Source organism: Bos mutus, chromosome 6 (assembly GCF_027580195.1).
Source record: "Bos mutus isolate GX-2022 chromosome 6, NWIPB_WYAK_1.1, whole genome shotgun sequence".
Taxonomy (NCBI): Eukaryota; Metazoa; Chordata; class Mammalia; order Artiodactyla; family Bovidae; genus Bos; species Bos mutus.
This window is the reverse complement of record NC_091622.1, coordinates 105,442,756-105,462,403: the sequence shown is the minus strand read 5'-3', so window position 1 is coordinate 105,462,403 and position 19,648 is coordinate 105,442,756. Positions and strand designations below refer to the sequence as shown.

The 19,648-nt window shown below is 42.7% G+C and overlaps 1 protein-coding gene across 1 annotated transcript in view; it reads left to right on the top strand.

The window, feature by feature from the left end:
• The first annotated feature begins 534 nt into the window (after window positions 1-534).
• Window positions 535-19,648, top strand: part of CLNK (cytokine dependent hematopoietic cell linker) — a 209,291-nt gene continuing 190,177 nt past the window's right edge. Inside the window, exons 1-2 of the mRNA XM_070372699.1 lie at window positions 535-708; window positions 16,385-16,437. Coding sequence (XP_070228800.1) covers window positions 16,427-16,437 — 11 coding nt within the window. The 5' untranslated portion in view covers window positions 535-708; window positions 16,385-16,426. The remainder of the gene's footprint in view (window positions 709-16,384; window positions 16,438-19,648) is intronic.

Genomic DNA, 19,648 nt, shown 5'->3' with positions numbered 1-19,648 from the left:
GACCTCATGGACTGAAGCCAGCCAGGTTTCTCTCTCCCTGGGGATTCTTCAGGCAAGAATACTAGAGTAGGTGGCCATGCCCTCCTCCAGGGAATCTTGCCAACCCAGGGATCGAACCCACATCTCCCACATTACAGACAGATTCTTTTCCATCTGAGCCACCAGGGAAGCCCAAGAATACTGGAGTGGGTAGCCTACCCCTTCTCCAGGGCATCTTCCTGACCCAGGAATTGAACTGGGGTCTCCTGCATTGCAGGCAGATGCTTTACCAGCTGAACTGCTAGGGACACCCAGTCAGGGTTCCATGTGCATTAAACCCATATGCTTCCATGTTACTCAGCAATGTTTCCAGATGTTCTGGTAATTTCAAAGTGCCACATGAGGACCTCATGTGTGTTTAAGGACACCCTTCGGGTTGGGAGACCTCAGCCTCCTATAGCTTCATTTATTGCACTGAACTCAAGAAGAGGAAGTCCCAGCCCTACACAGGTCACACCACCCAAACTCTGCGGCTGCATTTCACAGGAAACCAAACCTAAAAGGACCTAGGAGGAGGGTTCTGCTAAAGGACACTGCTGAACATTGAGAATTTTTCAGCCCCCTGCCTCCTGGATTACCGGCTCCTGGAGTTCTCCGTAATGCCCTCACGGACCCCTCACGCAAGGGACATCTCAGCACAAGGCTGTTTGCACTCCCGACACTGCTCAGGTAAACCTTGTAGGCCAGCCTCATCTGAGTGGTCATCTCACTGTCGTAGAGGATCATTAAGAGAGAGCTGACAGCAAGAATAAAAGGTGTTTTCTAACATGAATTCTGGGCCATCTATAAAGCATAGAAAGGGAGAAAAGAAACCAGCTCCCTTGATCGGTTTTTAAAGATCCCTTTCTTCTGCTGGAAGAAAGAATCGAGATACTGACCCACAAAAATTTAAAGATGAAATGTTTTCAATCTTCTGACTGTTGGCAATTCAGATTTAAGGTCAGGCTGGTCACCAGCTTTCTTGACTGATGTTCATGACAACAGCCACCTGGAAAGGCAACCTCCATTCAAAGTAGGCCATTGAAAGTAGAAGTTAACTCCTGGAGCCTTTGTGGGGGGATATTTCTTAAATGTTCTACATTGAAGTGGTTTGTTTTGTTTTTGGTTTTTTTTCTGTGTTGGGCTCAAGGAGTATGGACTTAGCAATCATGCTCATTGTCTTCCCTCTCCAGGGGCAAGGAGCTCAAGAGGGAGAGTGAAGTTGCATCGAAATGCCCACCCTCTACGGGTGCCAGGAGGCATCTCTTCTAGATGTCTCTTCTTCTTAGAGACCAACAAATGATAGAGTTAGAATAAGACAGAAAAGAGAATGTGTCATCAAAGTGTCTATACTTTAAAGGGTACTGATGCAGTTGGACTTCATCAGCGCTGATTTTACTAGGATGTACCCATTTACTTATCTAATTATCTCTCTTTATTGTGGTGTATGTGCATGCTAAATTGTTTCAGTCATGTTCAACTCTTTGCAACCCTATGGACCATAGCCCACCAGGCTCTTCTGTCCATGGGATTCTCCAGGTAAGAATACTGGACTGGGTTTCCATTCCCTCCTCCAGGGGATCTTTCCCACCCAGGGATCAAACTGTCCTCTCTTACATCTCTCCTGCATTGGCAGGTGGATTCTTTATCTCTAATGCCACCTGGGAAGCCCCTCTATTGCAGCATGACCTCTCAATGCTGTTCCTTTGTATCTCCAAGGACCACCCAGAGCACAGGGAACAGTTATGTCAAAAATCAGAAAGTCAGTTGTAAGTTAGGAACAGTTATCTCAAAAATCGAGAAGTCAGTTGTAGGTTAGGCAAACGAGGTCAGCAAAGAACATAGTTTCAGAAATTATCTGAGAAACTTAAGATAAAATATGCCCTAAAGAAGCAAGAAGGCTAACTGGGGTTTATTTAGCTCTTACCAACCAGTCTATAGCAATCCACTCCAGTATTCTTACCTTGAAAATCCCCTGGACAGAGAAGCCTGGTGGGCTACAGTCCACAGGGTCATAATGAGTCGGACATGACTTAGCAATTAAATGAACCAGTCTATATGCATTAACTCACTTAATCCTTACACCCAAACTTGAGAGTTAGATATTGTTTTGCCTGGTTAACAGATGAAGAACTCGAGTGGCCAAGTTAATATTCAAAGTTGTCCTGTCACTAATATCAGTAACTGAATAGAAAACTACCCTGATTTGCACCTGATTCTGGCTGATACTGGAGAAGGAAATGGCAACCCACTCCAGTATTCTTTCTTGCCTGGAGAATCCCATGGACGGAGGAGCCTGGTGGGCTACAGTCCGTGGGGTCGCAAAGAGTCGGACACAATGGAGTGACTTCACTTTCACTGGCTGATATAAAAGGTGGCCACTGTTTCTTTGCAGCTTCATAGAACTCACTTTGAATCCATTCCTAGAGTGGTTTTTTACACCAGCCCTACTTTTAATTAATTATTATTATTTTTGTCTCTACTGGGACTTTGTTGCTGTGCACAGGCTTTCTCTGGCTGCAGCAAATGGCTACTCTTCACCGCAGGCTTCTCATTACAGGGCTTCTCCTGCTGTGGAGCACAGCCTCGGTAGGACTGCAGGCTCAGTAGTCGAGGTGTACAGGCTTAGATGCTCCACGGCATGTGGAATCTTCCCAGACCAAGGACCAGACTCATGGCCTTGGCATTGACAGGTAGATTCTTAACCACCTGAGATCCTTACCCCAGCCCTCTTCATGGTGACATTGCTTTTATTTTCTCCAAGGAGCTCTTTCAGATGATTTTATGAACAGCTCCATTCTAAAACCAAAGATTATGGTTTTCTGTACCACCTGGCCAACCCTGGCTTAATGCCCAGGAACCTGTTTCTAGCTCACTTTGCCATAAGTCAGGTGCTCTCTTGAAAAGACTATAGGATTTTACATCTGAGTAAGTTGATCAGGATCCAAATTCCACAGCTTGACCAGATATGCTACTTTATTCCCTCCAGTCCTACATCTTTATAATGGAGCAAGAGCACATCACTAGTACTGACAACTCTTTTTAGCCTCAATAATATGATATTTATATTAAATAACATACAGCATATATTAATATCGGGTTGGCCAAGAAGTTCATTTGAGTGTTTCCGTAAGATGTAACAGAAAAACCCAAACATTTTGGCCAACAATACTTAATATGTGCTCAATAAATGTTTGTTTGTTTGTTTGTTTTTCTCTCTCTCATTGGAAAAGACTCAGATGCTGGAAAATTGAGGGCAGGAGGAGAAGGAGACGACAGAGGATAAGATGATTGGATGGGATCATTGACTCAATGCACGAGTTTGAGCAAACTCTGGGAGGTAGTGAAAGGGAAGCCTGGCATGTTGTAGTTCATGGGGTTGCAAAGAGTCAGACATGACTGAGCAACTAAGCAATAACAATTAAGTATGTGCTCAATAAATGTGGTTTTTTTCTCCATTACTTTCTTTTCCTCACCCCACATCAGCTCTGGCCTTATGCTTAAAACATGCTCACAATCAGCATGGAATTTATTAATATAGAAAATTTTATGAATATTTTATTTTTATAAACTCATTAGAGAATAGTAATATACCACAGTTGCATAGCCTCATAGAATCAACAGAGTCCTTGGGCACTTTTTTTTTTAATTTAATGATTTTAACTGCTTAATGAAGTAAGCAGGGCAATGTTAGATGTTGAAACTGAGGCTCAAAAAGTTGATGAGGATGGACAGTATGGTGATATGGAAAAGAGGCTTTGAGATCAGTCAAAACGAATATGAATGTGGTGTGTGATTTAAATATGTGTTTGGGGGGTAAGTGACTTATCTCTCTGAGTTTTGGTTAGCTGTTTTTGTTTTATGTAGTCTGAAATGGTGTGGGTTAGTACACACTAGAGGTTACTATGAGGATGAAAGTGAATGTATATATTGTGTCTGACACAGAGGAGACATTCAGGAAACAGATAAATGGCAACTCTATAGTGTTGCTGCCACATCACAACAGATAGCTGAGCTAGTGCTGGAAGTACCATTTTACGAATGCCATCACACAAAGCAGTTAGGTTCACCCTGGTAGGCAGTCGCCAAGATCCGCCAAGACTTGAGTTCTGGACGGTTGCTCCAAGTTGTGCCTACCCTTCCTAGCATGAAAAAAATGTTCAAAGGAGTTAAATTATTGAATAGAGATAAGTGGCTAAATCTAAGTCAGATTTAAGATTTTTAACAGATTGAACAAAACTTTCAGCAATTTGGGGAAGTAACTTACCAATAAGACTGAGAAACATCAGATTATATAGGTTAGATAGGAGTGGCTTGATAAGGAAAAATGATCATGAAAACCAGAATTATGGGAAACCGTAATCATAGAAATTTTGCTATTTTTGTTACTTTAACGGACAGAATACTTTGGGAATCATCATCATGTTTATTCAAAATTAAGGTTAATCGGTTTAATTTTAATCCTGTTCTCCAAATACCAGTGACCAGAAAAAATTGCCATTTGAATGCCTGCTGTGTGCTAGGCAATGAATACTCACTGTTTTCTACTGTTTTAGTAGATAAATTAGTTCTCACTCTGTAAAAGAGGATACCAAGGTTCAGAGAGACTCCATACATTGTCCATTTCACAGCAGAAAGAGGAGCCAAGTCTGTTGAAATCCCAAGTTCCTGCTCTTTGCACTGCACACCATCAGGGTCCTGCTGAATGTGTTCAGGGTCATGATCATAGCATCAGTGTCCTTCCAACTAACCAATAGCATTTTAGGACTCCCAGATATACCATTAGCAATAGTAAAACATGTGTGTGAGTTTGGATTTTTGTACTTCATTGGTGATGCTCACTGAAACATTGCTTCCCAAACATCTAAGCCTGAGAATTAGAACCCCACCAGTTTAGATGTCTCTGTGAATAGCTATGTGTGCTATGAAATAAGATAAGCCAGAAGGTCTGGACATAACACGGCAATTCAGTAGCCATGTGTTTGAGGGCACAACCCTTATTGTGATGTCTTTTCTGTTGATTCTATCATGAGATAAAGATGAAGGGTGGCCAGTAGTCAAGCCCAACATCTGAAAGAATTGAGCCTATACAGGGCACCCAAGGACCCACGTTTCATTATCGAATCAGCAGATTCAGAAAGACTAATTTTATACAAGACACTCTGAGTTAACAGGACTTGAGAGCATTGTCTCACTCTGGTATTCTGGCCCATACATCCATCTTCTGTGACTTTGTTCAAGTGTGAAGGGTGTATTCAAGTTGTAAGTTCCCTCCCAACAGGTAAATCTACACGAGATATCAAATAACTGTCAGGAGCTAGCTTGATGAGCACAGAGTCCAAGCTGTGTCATTACAGTAGCTGGATTTGCCCAGCTACTGATGATCTAATGACTTGATAGGCACCTGGGAGCCAGTCTGTGCCCTCCCCCACACCCCACGGCTACTTATGAATATTCATAGAGCTGGGCAAGTCTAGGGATCTGCTGGCCAGCTCCATGTCTCTCTGGTCCCTCCCAGAGAACACCTCCACACTCTGCTCATCCCAGACTCCTATTTCTGTTACCAAGTTCTCCCTACTAAACCACCCCATCCATCTGGTGAGAAATAGATAGCCTGGGGTTGAGTTCAAACCTTCCCTTCCTAGCAGGATGATTTTAGACAAGCTACTTAACTTCTCAGAAACTTAGGCTATTATTTACCAATTGGAATTGGCAATACCTAACTTCTGAATGTGTGGTGAGAAATGAGATGTAGTATGTAAAATTTACATATTATAGTGTCTAACAAGTATGAAGTGCAATATAAATGAGAGTGGCTACATTATCATTTTTAGCACTGTTATCGTGAGTTATTTTATATTCAGACAAACCATCATTAGAATCTTTGGGAGTTTGGGTCTCTTTCTAAGAATGTTGACCTAAAGAAGTCTTATTATAAGGTGATTTCTACAGAAAGGTAATCTTGTCATTTTTCCATTTATTTTAATCAGCCATTTATCAAAGCCTTAGGAGTATCTTCCAACTCCCCAAATGTACTTATCTCCTGAAAACACAAAGATTTAATGAAAAATGATGCCAACTCCTTTAGAATACTTTCCTTGTCAATTTTATATCCTCAGTATTCTTCGTGGTACATAGAAATTGCTCAATAGTTGCTTGTTGAACTAGATTTGCCTAACAGTTAATAGTTTACAAAATACTTTCACTTCCATAATCATGAGGTCTTATATCCCCATTTTTTCAGAAGAGAGATATAGAGGCTCAGTTGTACAATTCATTGTACAATCTGGCGTACCTGGACTTAGAGACCTGCCTTGCCCCTGGCTAGGGAAGCAATCCTGAATAGAAAAGCGGATAAGGAAAACCTTAATTACATGGAGGAAGTTCAGTTCAGGAGTTAAGTTCTAAATGCACTTTAAGTCACAAATCAAGTGATGGTCTCATCTGAATCCATACTGTGAATGTGTCTGCTGGACAGATTTGGCTCAAGAGGACTTGTGCTGAATGCAATGACAGAATGGTTCAATACTGAAAAATCTGGGTCACTCAGATTGTTGCCTTACAATGGAGTCTAAATTACACAGGATGTTACATAGGGTTCTGGCATTCAGTAAATAGTATCATCATCAACATTATCATTATTATTAAATTATATTATTCTTGAAAGTGAAAGTCACTCAGCCCTGTCCAACTCTTTGCAACCCCATGGACGGTAGCCGCCAGGCTCCTCTGTCCAGGGAATTCTCCAGAAAAGAATACTGGAGTGGGTTGCCATTTCCTTCTCCAGGGGATCTTCCCAACCCAGGGATTGAAGCCAGGTCTCCCACATCGCAGGCGGATTCTTTACTGCCTGAGCCATTAGGGAATACTGGCTTTTCAGGCCTCTTCGTGTATTTTTAGGTTTCCTTCAACACTTCTTTGAAGTCCTTATGGTGAAACAGGTCCTCAGAGATGACTAGCATACAGCAAGTGTCTAACAAATAACTGCTTGCAGAATAACAGTGCTTTCACCATTGGACATGAAACTTCTGTGGGAGATAGGCTGCCCTATATGTTCTGATTGACAGATAAACAGGCCCATCCCTAAATCTCAGTTTATTTTCTTACATCTTTCTTTCTCCCAAAATTCTCCTTTGGTTCTGCCCTAATGCATTAATCAATCAGTGGAGAATTCATCACAGTTGGGATTAATCTGGGCCTGGCAGTTGTTGTTTAGTCACTAAGTCATGTCGGACTCTTCTGCAACCTCAAAGACTGTATCCCACCAGGCTCCTCTGCCCATGGGATTTCCATGCCAGAATACTGGAGTGCGTTGCCATTTCCTTCTACAAGGGGATCTTCCCAACCCAGGGATCGAATTTGTGCCTCCTGCATTGCAGGCGGATTGTTTATCCCTGAGCCACCTGGGAATCCCAGGCCTGGCAGCACCTGCCCCCGGTCAGTGTGCTTCTAGCATCATCTCTGAGTGCCAAATGAGAAAAGGAGCGGGGTCAACAAGTAAACTTTGAAAAAATAAGAAAACACCAAACTAGGCTCCTGATAATCTACATTTTATTTTGCTCTAGTTCCATTTTATCTGAACAGTAAAATAATATTAATGAGAAAAGTGCAGAAAGGGGAAGGGTTGAGGGAAAGGAGGAGGAAGTTGGGGAAGAAGGAAGGGAGGACAAAGGGGAGAGAGGAACATGTGAAAGCAAAATGAGTGAATGAGGAGAAGAGAGGATAGAGAGGCCATTTACTACAAAGGGAAAGGGGGACAGGGAAAATCTTACTAATTTTGCTACTGGAAAAAAAAAAGGAACTCTTTCTGCAGAAGAGAAAAAGAGATGGCTTTTGAAAATCAAAAACACTAAGAGGAATAAATTCCAAAGCAATAGACTGCACTCAGTTCATTAAGGGTGTTTTCAAAATCACTTAATATTAAAAATGGATGCACATGAACATGGCCTTAAGATATTGAAGGGAAGTTATTTGTTATCAAGACAGTTGCAAAATCTTTTTTAAAAATATGTCCATACTTAGTAGAAAAACTAGGAAAGCAATCTCCCATATTTCTTTTAAAAAAATCTATAATAGCAATCCACTTGACTTCAAATGCCTCCATTCATCAAAAATCCAATAAAATTAAAAGTTAAATTAAATTTAGCTGATTGTCCTGACCAGGACGTAGAATTAGAAATCCAATCAGCATATATCTTTCTCTAACTATGTGTACCTTTAAAATGTAACTTAGTCATTTGTGATATGAAAATAGAGGAAAATTACATATGGTGAGGACCAAATAAACGAATATCTGCATCTGAGAAATCTTGATTTCAATATGTTTGCTCAAAATTTGTGCACCATGCACACACACGCACACACACACACACACACACTTCCTGCCCCTCCTCACAAAATATACAAACGTCCACATGTCACACCCTCCTTCAACTCCAAATAACAGCCATCACTTTATGTATACTGGGTGTGATTGTGTAGGGAATCAGATGAAGGCTGCATTTATTTTATATTCATTTCTTTTCTTGTTTTAATAAGAAAAAGCAGCCACTTTTAATTTAGACCTGCTCCTCCAGCCTTGACCCAGTTTTGGTTGCAGTTATACACCTTACCTTTATGACTGATTCTAACATCCTCTTCAGCAATTCTTAGTTTGCTTCTGGTCATTTCCTATATCTATTTAAGTACCTTATCATTATTACAACTATGTTTCTTAAACTTTGCAATAAACAGAGGCTAGTATTTTTATAAGCTTCATCTTTGAGGAATAAGTGAGAAATACTTGAGAGTAAAAAAAAATGTCCTTACTGCAAAAGCATTGTTTTCCCTTCATGAAATATTAATTTCAGATCAGGTTGAAATGCAGCAGAAATATTTATGATAAAAATGTCTCAGTTTGGTAGCATGGGTGAACTCCCAGTGGAGAACAAGAGTTCTGGATAACAAGGAAATACAATTTGTTACTTTACATGTTTCCAATTGTTTAACCTGCTTATGATACCATAAGGGTATTAATTATTTGGGGATTAAGATTCTCCCCCAAATTCCATCTATTTATAAAGCAATTCTTTCCTTCCTAACACATCCACTGAGACCCCAAGTGGGTTACAAGTTCAGAAGTAGCCTTTCTGGTTTTAATGCCCAAATTTAATGTACATTCTTTTGGAGGTCTTAAGCACGCTCCCAGTCTATAGAATCTTGTTTCTTTAATTTCAGTTTTTTCTGAAATATTGATATGTTTTAACCATCAAATCCATTACCTTTACAAAATACTTTTCAACCTACAAAGTGAGCAAATCTTTGGGATCATCTCCAAAATGGTGGGATTAATGGCCCAAATGGATGACTAGGATAGGAACCCCTTTACTCTCAGAATCCCAGTCAAGCCACGCACCTCTCTTGACATGGCCCTCTTTATACCTTGAGGGAGGTGAAAGAGACCGATAGGGAGGGCAGGGACGGATGGAACAGCTATTTCTCAAACAGGTTCATTTTGGACTCCCGGGGCACCCCAGAAGCCTGCTGCTGCTGCTAAGTCACTTCAGTCGTGTCCAACTCTGTGTGACCCCAGAGACGGCAGCCGACCAGGCTCCCCTGTCCCTGGGATTCTCCAGGCAAGAACACTGGAGTGGGTTGCCATTGCCTTCTCCAATGCATGAAAGTGAAAAGTGAAAGGGAAGTTGCTCAGTCATGTCCAACTCCTAGCAACCCCATAGATTGCAGCCTACCAGGCTCCTCCGTCCATGGGATTTTCCAGGCAAGAGTACTGGAGTGGGGTGCCATTGCCTTCCCCACCCCAGAAGCCTAGGGGTCTGTAAACCCCAGGGGAACTGTATTACTGAAATGAATGCATAGATGCACATGGCAAAATAAATTAATGACGAGTATATTCCAGCCCTTTCTCTTAGGCTTTGGAGCCTGGTGTATATTCAGGCAATTCTAGCACTCGGCGTGGCATTTATGATTAGCCCTGTATTGGCTTCTACCTCTTAATGCCATTGGTATTTTCCCTTGTTGGAGAAATAAACAGGCATCATGAAAAAGGAGAAAGGTATCTTCTTTCTGTGGATTCCCAGAGGGCCCAGGGTCTCTTCCTGCTCAGACCCTCCCTGACCATGGGACCTAGGAGGCCAGGTACAGTCTCTTGGTACAGGCAGGATTCAGGCAGCGTCCCCATGGCAGAACCAACTCTTGACATGTTAGCACCATTTGTAATAAGCGCCCTGCTGTGACTGACAGGTGGCACTGGAGCATCACTTCCCTTTCAGCAAGAGCCATGCTTTGGCTTTATTTCTGTGGCTAACTGGGAAGAGAAACTGAAATCAATGCCTCAGTTCCTATAGAAAATGAATGCACAAAACACGATGAAATGTCCCCATTTCTGGGATGCTGCAGCCTCTCAGGGTGCCTGAATGAAGGCAAGTATCTAATGGCGCTATTTTATCTCAGATCACCTCTAGATCATGGAGATTCCTGGAGAAAGACCTGCAGCCCTGGGGGTAGCAGTGGGGGGTGTGGGGAAAGGTTCCTCAGCCTGGAGACCCTTCCCCACTCCCATTATCATGTCCCAACTAGGGGTCAGGGTTATTTCTAAGGAAAATTACAGGGGCCTTGGGAAGAAGTTCCTGACCCACAGGGAACTGGTGGATCCCCTCTGGGCATGCCTCCACTGTATCCCTCTAGCTCCTTATGTTCCTCTATTATTTATAGATATGCATCTTTAATCTCACTCCCTTAGAGTTATTTATGGCACTATGGAGAACAGTATGGTGGTTTCCTAAAAAGTAAAAATAAGACAACCGTATAACCCAGAAGCAATTTCACTACCAAGCATACACCCTGACAAAACCATAATTCAAAATGACACACGCACGTTACAATAGCCAGGACATGGAAACAACCTAAATGTCTGTCAACGATGAATGAAAAGGAAGATATGACATTTATATACAACAGAATATTGCTTGGCCATTAAAAAGGAACAAAACTGGGTCATTTGTGGAGACGTGGATGGACCTTGAGACTGTTGTATAGAGCGAAGTCAGAGAGAGAAAAATAATCTATATTAATGCACATATGTGGAACCTAGAAACGTAGTACAGATAAACCTATTTGCAAGAAAGGAATAGAGACATAGAAAACAGCCATGGACATGGTGGGAGGAAGAAGGGATGAGCTGGGAGATTGGGGTTGACCTATGCACACTACAATGTCCAAACAGGTACCCAGGGGGAACCTGCTATCACAGCCCAGGAAGCTCAGCTCAGTGATGACCGAGAGGGGCGGCTGAAAGGGAGGACATGTATGTATACATATAGCTGATTCACTTCATTGTACAGCAGAAACTGGCACAATATCGTAAAGCAACTATACCTCAATAAAGCAATAATAAAAAATAAAACGAAGTACTATGGAAAAAGCAGACAAATGCTATGAGGGCAGAGCCTTGCTCTGTGGTGTCTAATCCCTAGTATCTGGACCATGTCCAGCACTTAGCAGACCTCAGTACATGTTTGCTGAATACATGAATAAATTCTGAGGAGGGCATGGCAACCCACTCCAGTATTCTTGCCTGAAGGATCCCATGGACAGAGGAGCTTGGCAGGCAGTCCATGGGGTCACAAAGAGTTAGACACAACTGAAGTGACTGAGCATGCACACAGGACTGCTAGGAGAATCAAGTGTGGTTATTGTACTTTCTGTAAGAGTGAGAAGTGTTAGTGAGTGGTGGGTGTGGAGCAGATGGAAATGAGTGAACTGAGGTTCTTACATCCACTTCCTCTGCCTCACTGCCCAATAACATGCCTGGGGTATTTAAAAAATACCAATATCTGGACTCCAGCCTGTAGAGCTGACTCAGACTTTTGGAGGCATCAATATATTGCATTGGCCAAAAAGTTTGTTCAGGTTTCCATAACAAGTTATGGAAAAATCCAAATGAACTTTTTGACCAACCCAAGAAAGAATCCATACCTCCCTCATCTGGTGGTCATGATTTGCAGGTAAGCACTTCTTATTTCTGGAGACTAAAACCCAAAAGTGACATAAGGCATTTAATTATAAAAGTTCAAGTTAATGTGAATCACCATTTCTCCATGTCTTAACTATCTTCTGTTCTCATGTCTTCCTGACAAGAGTCTTACTGACAGCTATTATGTTACCCCCATTTTATAGATAGGCAAACTGAGGCTCACAGCAGGTAGACAAGGTGTCCCAACACCTAACTGAAACATTTGAAGTCCAGTGGTTTGTAAAACCATCTTGTAGAGCAGGCTACCTGCCACCTCTGAATGTTCGGTTTGGTTTTGTAGAAAATAAGAATGATAATACAGATCATATGGGGTTACTGTGACAGCAGCTGGGGACACAGTAGATGCTCAGTGTTTGTTCCATCTTTTTAAAAAGTGTATATGTCAGGAAGGGACGGGCATGGTCTTTAATAGGTCACATTTGTAGAACTGACGGACATGAATCTTTGTCTGATTCACCACATCCCATTCTCACCACATCCTTTACAAAAATGACTCAGATCAGGTAAGACCTCAGCGCTCTCAGACGGGGCTTAGACATTCTGAGTAGAGCAAAGCCCTGTACTCCTCACGGAGGGCCATCCATTCTGTCTTGTGGACAGCACCACTTGGCTGACTCATCCTCTGATATGGGTCAGTAAGACCCCAGTTTTGCTCTTGAAATGCCAGAGAAGTTGGGATCCCTTAATAACATTTTAAAATTATTTTTGTACAATACATTGCTCACATCTCTTAAAAGCTGCTAGTAAAATCTCTCTTTTAAACTTTTACTAAGATTTTAAAATACAAACCTAATAAGCACGGATGTTACAGATTGCATAATTTTCAAAGGTTTAGGTACAAAGCAAAAGCTAAGAATTCCTTCCCAACCACTCCTCTGTCCACTGCTGATGCCCTAAGTGTTAGCACTTTGTCAAAAGTCTTTCTGCAATTTTGCTCTGCAAGGAGCTCTATTAAAGAAGACAATAAAATGTGAGAAACATAATAACATACTTCCAACTTTTTTAAACCATTCTTTGTCACCAAGTATGGAGGGATTGCAGTTTTTAAATGGATTTTTTAAAGGAATCTTTGAGCTGGAAGAGACCTATTGGGCCCAACCTTTTCATTATTCAGATGAAAAGAACAATGAGGTCCAGAACATTCCAATGCTTTGTTCAAGGCTACACCGTGGATGGCTGGAAAAGAGCTTTCCTGACCACCTCCCCAAGGCCTCTGATCCTAGGTTATAAGCTTTGGAGGAAAATACCCTGTACCTGTGATTTCTTCACATTGTACATAAGCTTGAGCTGAAAGCTAGGCACAGGGGTAGGTAACCCTCCACAAAGATAGCCTTATTTTGACTCATTTCAGCATAACTTAAAACTCCTGGTTAATGAACTCAAAGGAATGAAGGAATTATATATATTTTTTAATTTTATTTTATTTTTAAACTTTACAATATTGTATTAGTTTTGCCAAATATCAAAATGAATCCGCCACAGGTATACCCGCGTTCCCTATCCTGAACCCTCCTCCCTCCTCCCTCCCCTACCCTCCCTCTGGGTCGTCCCAGTGCACCAGCCCCAAGCATCCAGTACCGTGCATCAAACCTGGACTGGCGACTCGTTTCAAAGGAATTATATTATAAGCAAGACATTCAAAATCATAAATGCTCCCAAAGTGGGAAAGGGGTTACAAATTTGACCTGCATTACTGTAATCAAGTCACTGAATTACTCTAAATATTAATATCCAAAAATCAATGTCCATAACCATGCTCTGTGCTTAGTCACTCAGTCGTATCCAACTCTTTGTGACCCCATGGACTGATTCCCACCAGGCTCCTCTGTTCATGGGGATTCTCCAGGCAAGAATACTAGAGTGGGTTACCATGCCCTCCTCCAGGGCATCTTAGCAACCCAGGGATTGAACCCAAGTCTCCCACATTTCAGGTAGATTCTTTACCATCTGAGCCACCAGGGAAGCCCAAGAATACTGGAGTGGGTAGCTTATCCCTTCTTCAGGGATCTTCCCAACCTAGGAATCAAACCAGGGTCTCCTGAATTGCAGGCATATTCTTTACCAGCTGAGCTACCAGGGAACCCTGTCCATAACCGTACATATCCAAATATAATATGACCAATGTTAAAACAACTTGTAAGCTTTACTTTGTTATGCAAGGGAAGACATATCCATATTTCCATAATGTTTATAGTTTGTAGGATATTTTCAGAGCATCAGCTTATTTCACACTTAATACTGGAAAGAGATAACATGGACATTCCCATTTATAAAGGAAGAGAGGCCAAGTGCTCCTACAAGGTCATGTGCTGGTTAATGACAGCACTGGAGGTCAGTTTTCAGTCCAGGACTCTTCCAGGAACTGATGTCCATTGCTTGTGTTATATTGATGAAGTCCTCTTCCTTACTGGACAAGACAACTTACAAAGAGGCCGTGAACTGGACACTCCACAGTCATCCAGAGAGAATGGCCAGAGTACCTAAAGGCCAACCCCCCTTTCCCTGTATCCTTTGTTGACCTAGAAGCACAGGGTGAGGCTTGCTGTAGGGTAGGACATCGGGTATCTGGGGAACTGGAGTTTAGTCCCAGTTTTTTAGTAATTTTCTTGAAGCCAGTGGTCCAAGATCACACAGCTCAAATCCAAATCCCATCCTTTGTCACACATGGTCCTTGACGATCAAAACCCAATAGACCTTCCCAGGTTCTTTTTCACATGCTACTAATATCCAAGCTGCTGGCCTCTGTGATCCCATCAAGCCATGTAAAGTCTCTGTGTCACACTATATATTCTAACATCTTCACACCCTTGCACATGGCACCCCATTTACCCAGAACAACTTCCATAAATCAAGAAGATGCTGACTTAATCTGCAAGATCCAGATCAAGTATGATCTCCTTTATGAAGATCCTCTGGGCTGTCCAAGACAGAGTCAGAATTCATTCTGTTTTATCTGCATCTGTTTTTACAAAGCACTTTGCTAACAACCATCATAGGGGGAGTTAGAATAGAATCTACCTTATACTGAGTTTTAGGCATGCCTGGAGGGAAGGCACAATATTTGAATAAAGTTAGTTTTCAGTAAATGCTATTGGATAGATGAATGAATGGATGGGTGGATGGATAGACGGACATATGGATGACAGAATGATATAGGAGTACCTAAAGCTCAGTGGGCAATATGGTTGAATTGCTAGGAAATGGAATGCTTGAGTCCTGTAGATTTGGGCTCTTATTGCAGATGGGTGACCTTGGGTGCATAATTTAACCTCCAAGGATCTCATTCTCTTTAAAAGTGAAATCCACTCTCTACCCCACTGCACTAGCTTGGAGCCCCAGGAGGCTGATGGATAGAAGTCATACCAATGGCTCCTCACACTTGGCTTCCTGTTGAGTTTGGTCAGTGGAAGAGATTCAGGGCAGGAGACCCATGAGATGTAGATTTTTATTCCACCTACCACAGCTCAATCCCTGCGAGTCCCTCACCTGAAAGTCACAGTTCTTTTCCCATCAGCCTGCTTCTGGATCCCCATGACCACTGGCTCCCTTGACCCCTCCTGGCACATGCACAGGCACAGCCCCTCAGGCCCTTCACAGTCCTTTGGGATCCCCTACACCCTGCCCAGACCTTTTAAACCGTCTCTTTATTAAACTGTTCTCAGATTACCCAATTTGAGGGTGCCATCTGTTTCTTGCTGGAACCCCAACTGATCCCATGGGTAATATCCTTTATACCTCCCAGAGTCTCTGTGCAGCTAAATGGGGATCATGGATGTAAAGTCCTTGTTGAATACTCTCAGGGTCTCTGCTGCTGATTTATATGCTAAGTGGGACTAATGATCTCTCCAACGCAAGCGAATACAAGCCACAAATAAACTGTCGTGTCCTACGTGACGCAGTATATAAATGTAACTCCCAATAAATATTTCATGGCGAAGTCGCACTCTGAAAGGAAAAGCATCCTTTCTGCACGCACTTGGGCTCCCCAGAGCAGAGCTTGGGCTAATGCACCCTGGGCGCCCAGGGGAAGCACGCGACGGCACGTCAGGCAAAACCAGGCTTGCTCAGGATAGGTTTGCCCAGCTCCCCGGGGGGCAGATTGGATGAATGCTGACATGAATGCTGACAGAAAGAGGACAGCGTGTCAGGGAAGACGTCCTCTCCCCCATCCCCTCCCGAAATAAACCAATTATCAACCTGGATTGATTCTCTCTCTGTCGTTTCCTCTAAGCTGCCACCTGCATCCCGTCTTAACAGGAAGCGACAGGAGCCTGTTCACCAGAATTAAAACATGTTGCGGAAGGCCCAGTAATGAGCTTGCTTTTGTTTCCACAGGCTGAGTTGAAGATCCCTCTCATTTGCCGGGTGCCAAGAAAGATGAACAGACCGTAAGTACCGCAAGGTCGCCTTGAGCTTGCACCTAGCGTCTCCTCCATGGGGACGGGAGTAGGGTACTGGGGAGAACCGCCGGAAGGATGCGGTGTGCCCACGTGGAAAGGCCGGGCTTGAGGATGTGTGGGTGCTCAGTGATTTCTGCAGGAGGTTCCTTGTTCTTCCCCAGTGCAGTCGGGGATGTGGGGTTAGGCAGAGACTAGATACCCAGCATCGGAATGCCAGGAGGGCATCCAGAAATACCACCCATCCACCTCCCACCAGGGTGTGAAATGAAAATTAACAGAACCGCAGCATGCACACTTATTCCGACAGAGAGAGCCTGGAATCCAGCTTTCTGTCTGTGGAACACCCAGAGCGGGTGCTGCGGCTGGTTTAGGATCCTGTCTAAATGGGTATCTGAATCAGCAAAAATTCATCCCATTTCGGATGTAGTAAAAAAGATAGCAGGCCTCCAAAGTATAAGAAATATTTATAATGAAAAACAAAAGTCCTTTAAATTGGGAAAATTGGGTGCCCTGATTTTAAAATCAAGCTATTTATTTATTTTGCCGTTTGGAGAGGCAGTACTGTTTTTCTCCTCTGTGTGAAAAGAGCAGTCATGTGAGAAAGAACAAGGATTACAGAGTCAGGCAGACCCTACTATCAACCCTTGCTTTGCCCTACTGTTTTATAGCCATACAATATTCAGGAAGTTTTACCTGTTAATAACTCCCTGGATATATTAACCCTTTCTCTGGGAAGAAGGATCTGGCCTGGAAAGGAAGACTGCCTAGGGGTAGCCCATGGTAACCAGGTGATGCCTGGGTATCACAGGTGGGCACTGGGCATGTGGTTGACACCAGGGTGACACAGAAGCATAACCCAACAAGAGACTTAGACCCCTTTTGGGGGGCAAAGTAGGGTTACTTTGACAGTCTCAGCAATATTTGCTACAGGCTTCTATCTGGCTTGGAGGTCATGAATCCCTCCCCTTCAGTCCTTGCTTCTGTTTCTCTCTCTGCAGTTCTGCTCTGTGCCAATAATCTCCTTCCTAAATAGGAGAGGTGTCTCCCTTTCATGACTTGAGATGGCTTTGCTTTTAGCCAGATCTTGGTCGCTCAGCAGTTGCTCTCATCAACCTTCCCGAATGGAAGTTTTTTTGAGTTCAGCTGTAGAGTCATATTGGATGTGAAGCTGCCCATACACAGACCAGAAAACAAATCAAATCATCATAACATCATAATCATGAGTTTTCTATCTGAGGATGTTAAATCTGAATCTGTACTTTCGCAAGATCCCCAGTTGATTTATATAAGCTTGTTAAAGTCTGAGCAGCATCTGACTGTAGAGGAATGGTTCACAGAGCTGTCTCTATCGCAGTACCCTGCAGAAGTATCTCGAGTATTTGTCAACTCAGGGAAGGCAGTTACGTATCAAAGGTTACATGAGTGTAAAATGGAAATTTTCTTCTCTCCCTACACACACACACACATACACACACACAAATATACACACTGTACATACACACAAGATTTTGTTCTGCTACACCTTGGAGGGAGCACGCCTTCCTCTGTGAAAACCATTAACCCAGTTTGTTCAAGGCAGTAGATTTTAAATCTGACTGACCATTAGAATCATCAAGGAAGCTCCAGACAAAATTTCAGCAACTTTCCCCAGACCAAAGAAATCAGAATACCTGAACAGTGGGCCGTTCTACTAATGCACAACTGAGTCTAACCTGCAGCTAAGCTTGCAAAATTCTGGTCTAAGATATCTTACAATTCCATAATCTAGAATTCTGATTTTCTAACATGAAATTCTAAATGGCCTTTATAACTACGGCTATTTACTCTGAGCCACTGGGCAGTTTTACAAAGAATGAATAAACATAATGAGAGGATGATATAGAAATAGATTATATATTTATGCACTTGCACACACATATGGGTACATACACAGTGTGAATATATGCTCATGCTTTCCCCTTCAAATATATCAGCTGGGTCAAAAGCATTTACTGTACTTGCTTTTTATTGCTTATTTCACTTAACATAATCTCTTTAAGCATCATCCATCTAGTGTCAATTTCTTTCCCTTTTTTTAAATTCCTTCAGTGAGTTTATTTATTTATTTTTTTGGCTCATTTGTTTTTGAGAAGTACAGAACAAAATACAATTATTGGAGGACAACTGCTCTACAATACTGTGTTGGCCTCTGCCACACATCAATACAAATCAGCCACAGGTATACAAATGTCCCCTCCCTCCTGAACCATTCTCCCATCTTCCCCACCATCTCACCGCCCCCCCCAGGTTGTCACAGGACACTGGGCTGAGCTCCTTGTAGAAGGTAGAACAGCCATTGCCAGTGACTGGGGCAGGGCAAATAAGTAGCTGTTTAAAGTATATAGAGTTTCCTTTGGCAAAATATTGTGAAGTTTGGTTGCACAATGGTGTGAATATTCTTAACCATGACTGGACAGTATACTTAAAACGGTTGGCATGGTAAATTTAAGCTTTATATTGCTTTTCTGCTATTTAACATGAGGCTCCTTTGTGATGGACATGTACACTCTGCTGTATTGAAAATGGGTAATCTACTGCATGGCACAGGGAACTCCACTAGGTGTTGTGTGGCAGCCTGGATGGATAGTTTGTGGGAGAGTGGTTACATGTGTATCTACGGCTGAGTCACTTCACTGTTCACCTGACACTATCACAACATTGTTAATCAGCTGTTCAGTTCAGTTCAGTCGCTCAGTCGTGTCTGACTCTTTGCAATCCCATGAATCGCAGCACACCAGGCCTCCCTGTCCATCACCAACTCCCGGATTTCACCCAAACTCACGTCCATCGAGTCGGTGATGCCATCCAGCCATCTCATCCTCTGTCATCCCCTTCTCCTCCTGCCCCCAATTCCTCCCAGCATCAGAGTCTTTTTCAATGAGTCAGTTCTTCACATAAGGTGGCCAAAGTACTGGAGTTTCAGCTTTAGCATCATTCCTTCCAAAGAAACCCCAGGGCTGATCTCCTTCAGAATGGACTGGTTGGATCTCCTTGCAGTCCAAGGGACTCTCAAGAGTCTTCTCCAACACCACAGTTCAAAAGCATCAATTCTTCGGTACTCAGCCTTCTTCACAGTCCAACTCTCACATCCATACATGACCACAGGAAAAACCATAGCCTTGACTAGACGAACCTTTGTTGGCAAAGTAATGTCTCTGCT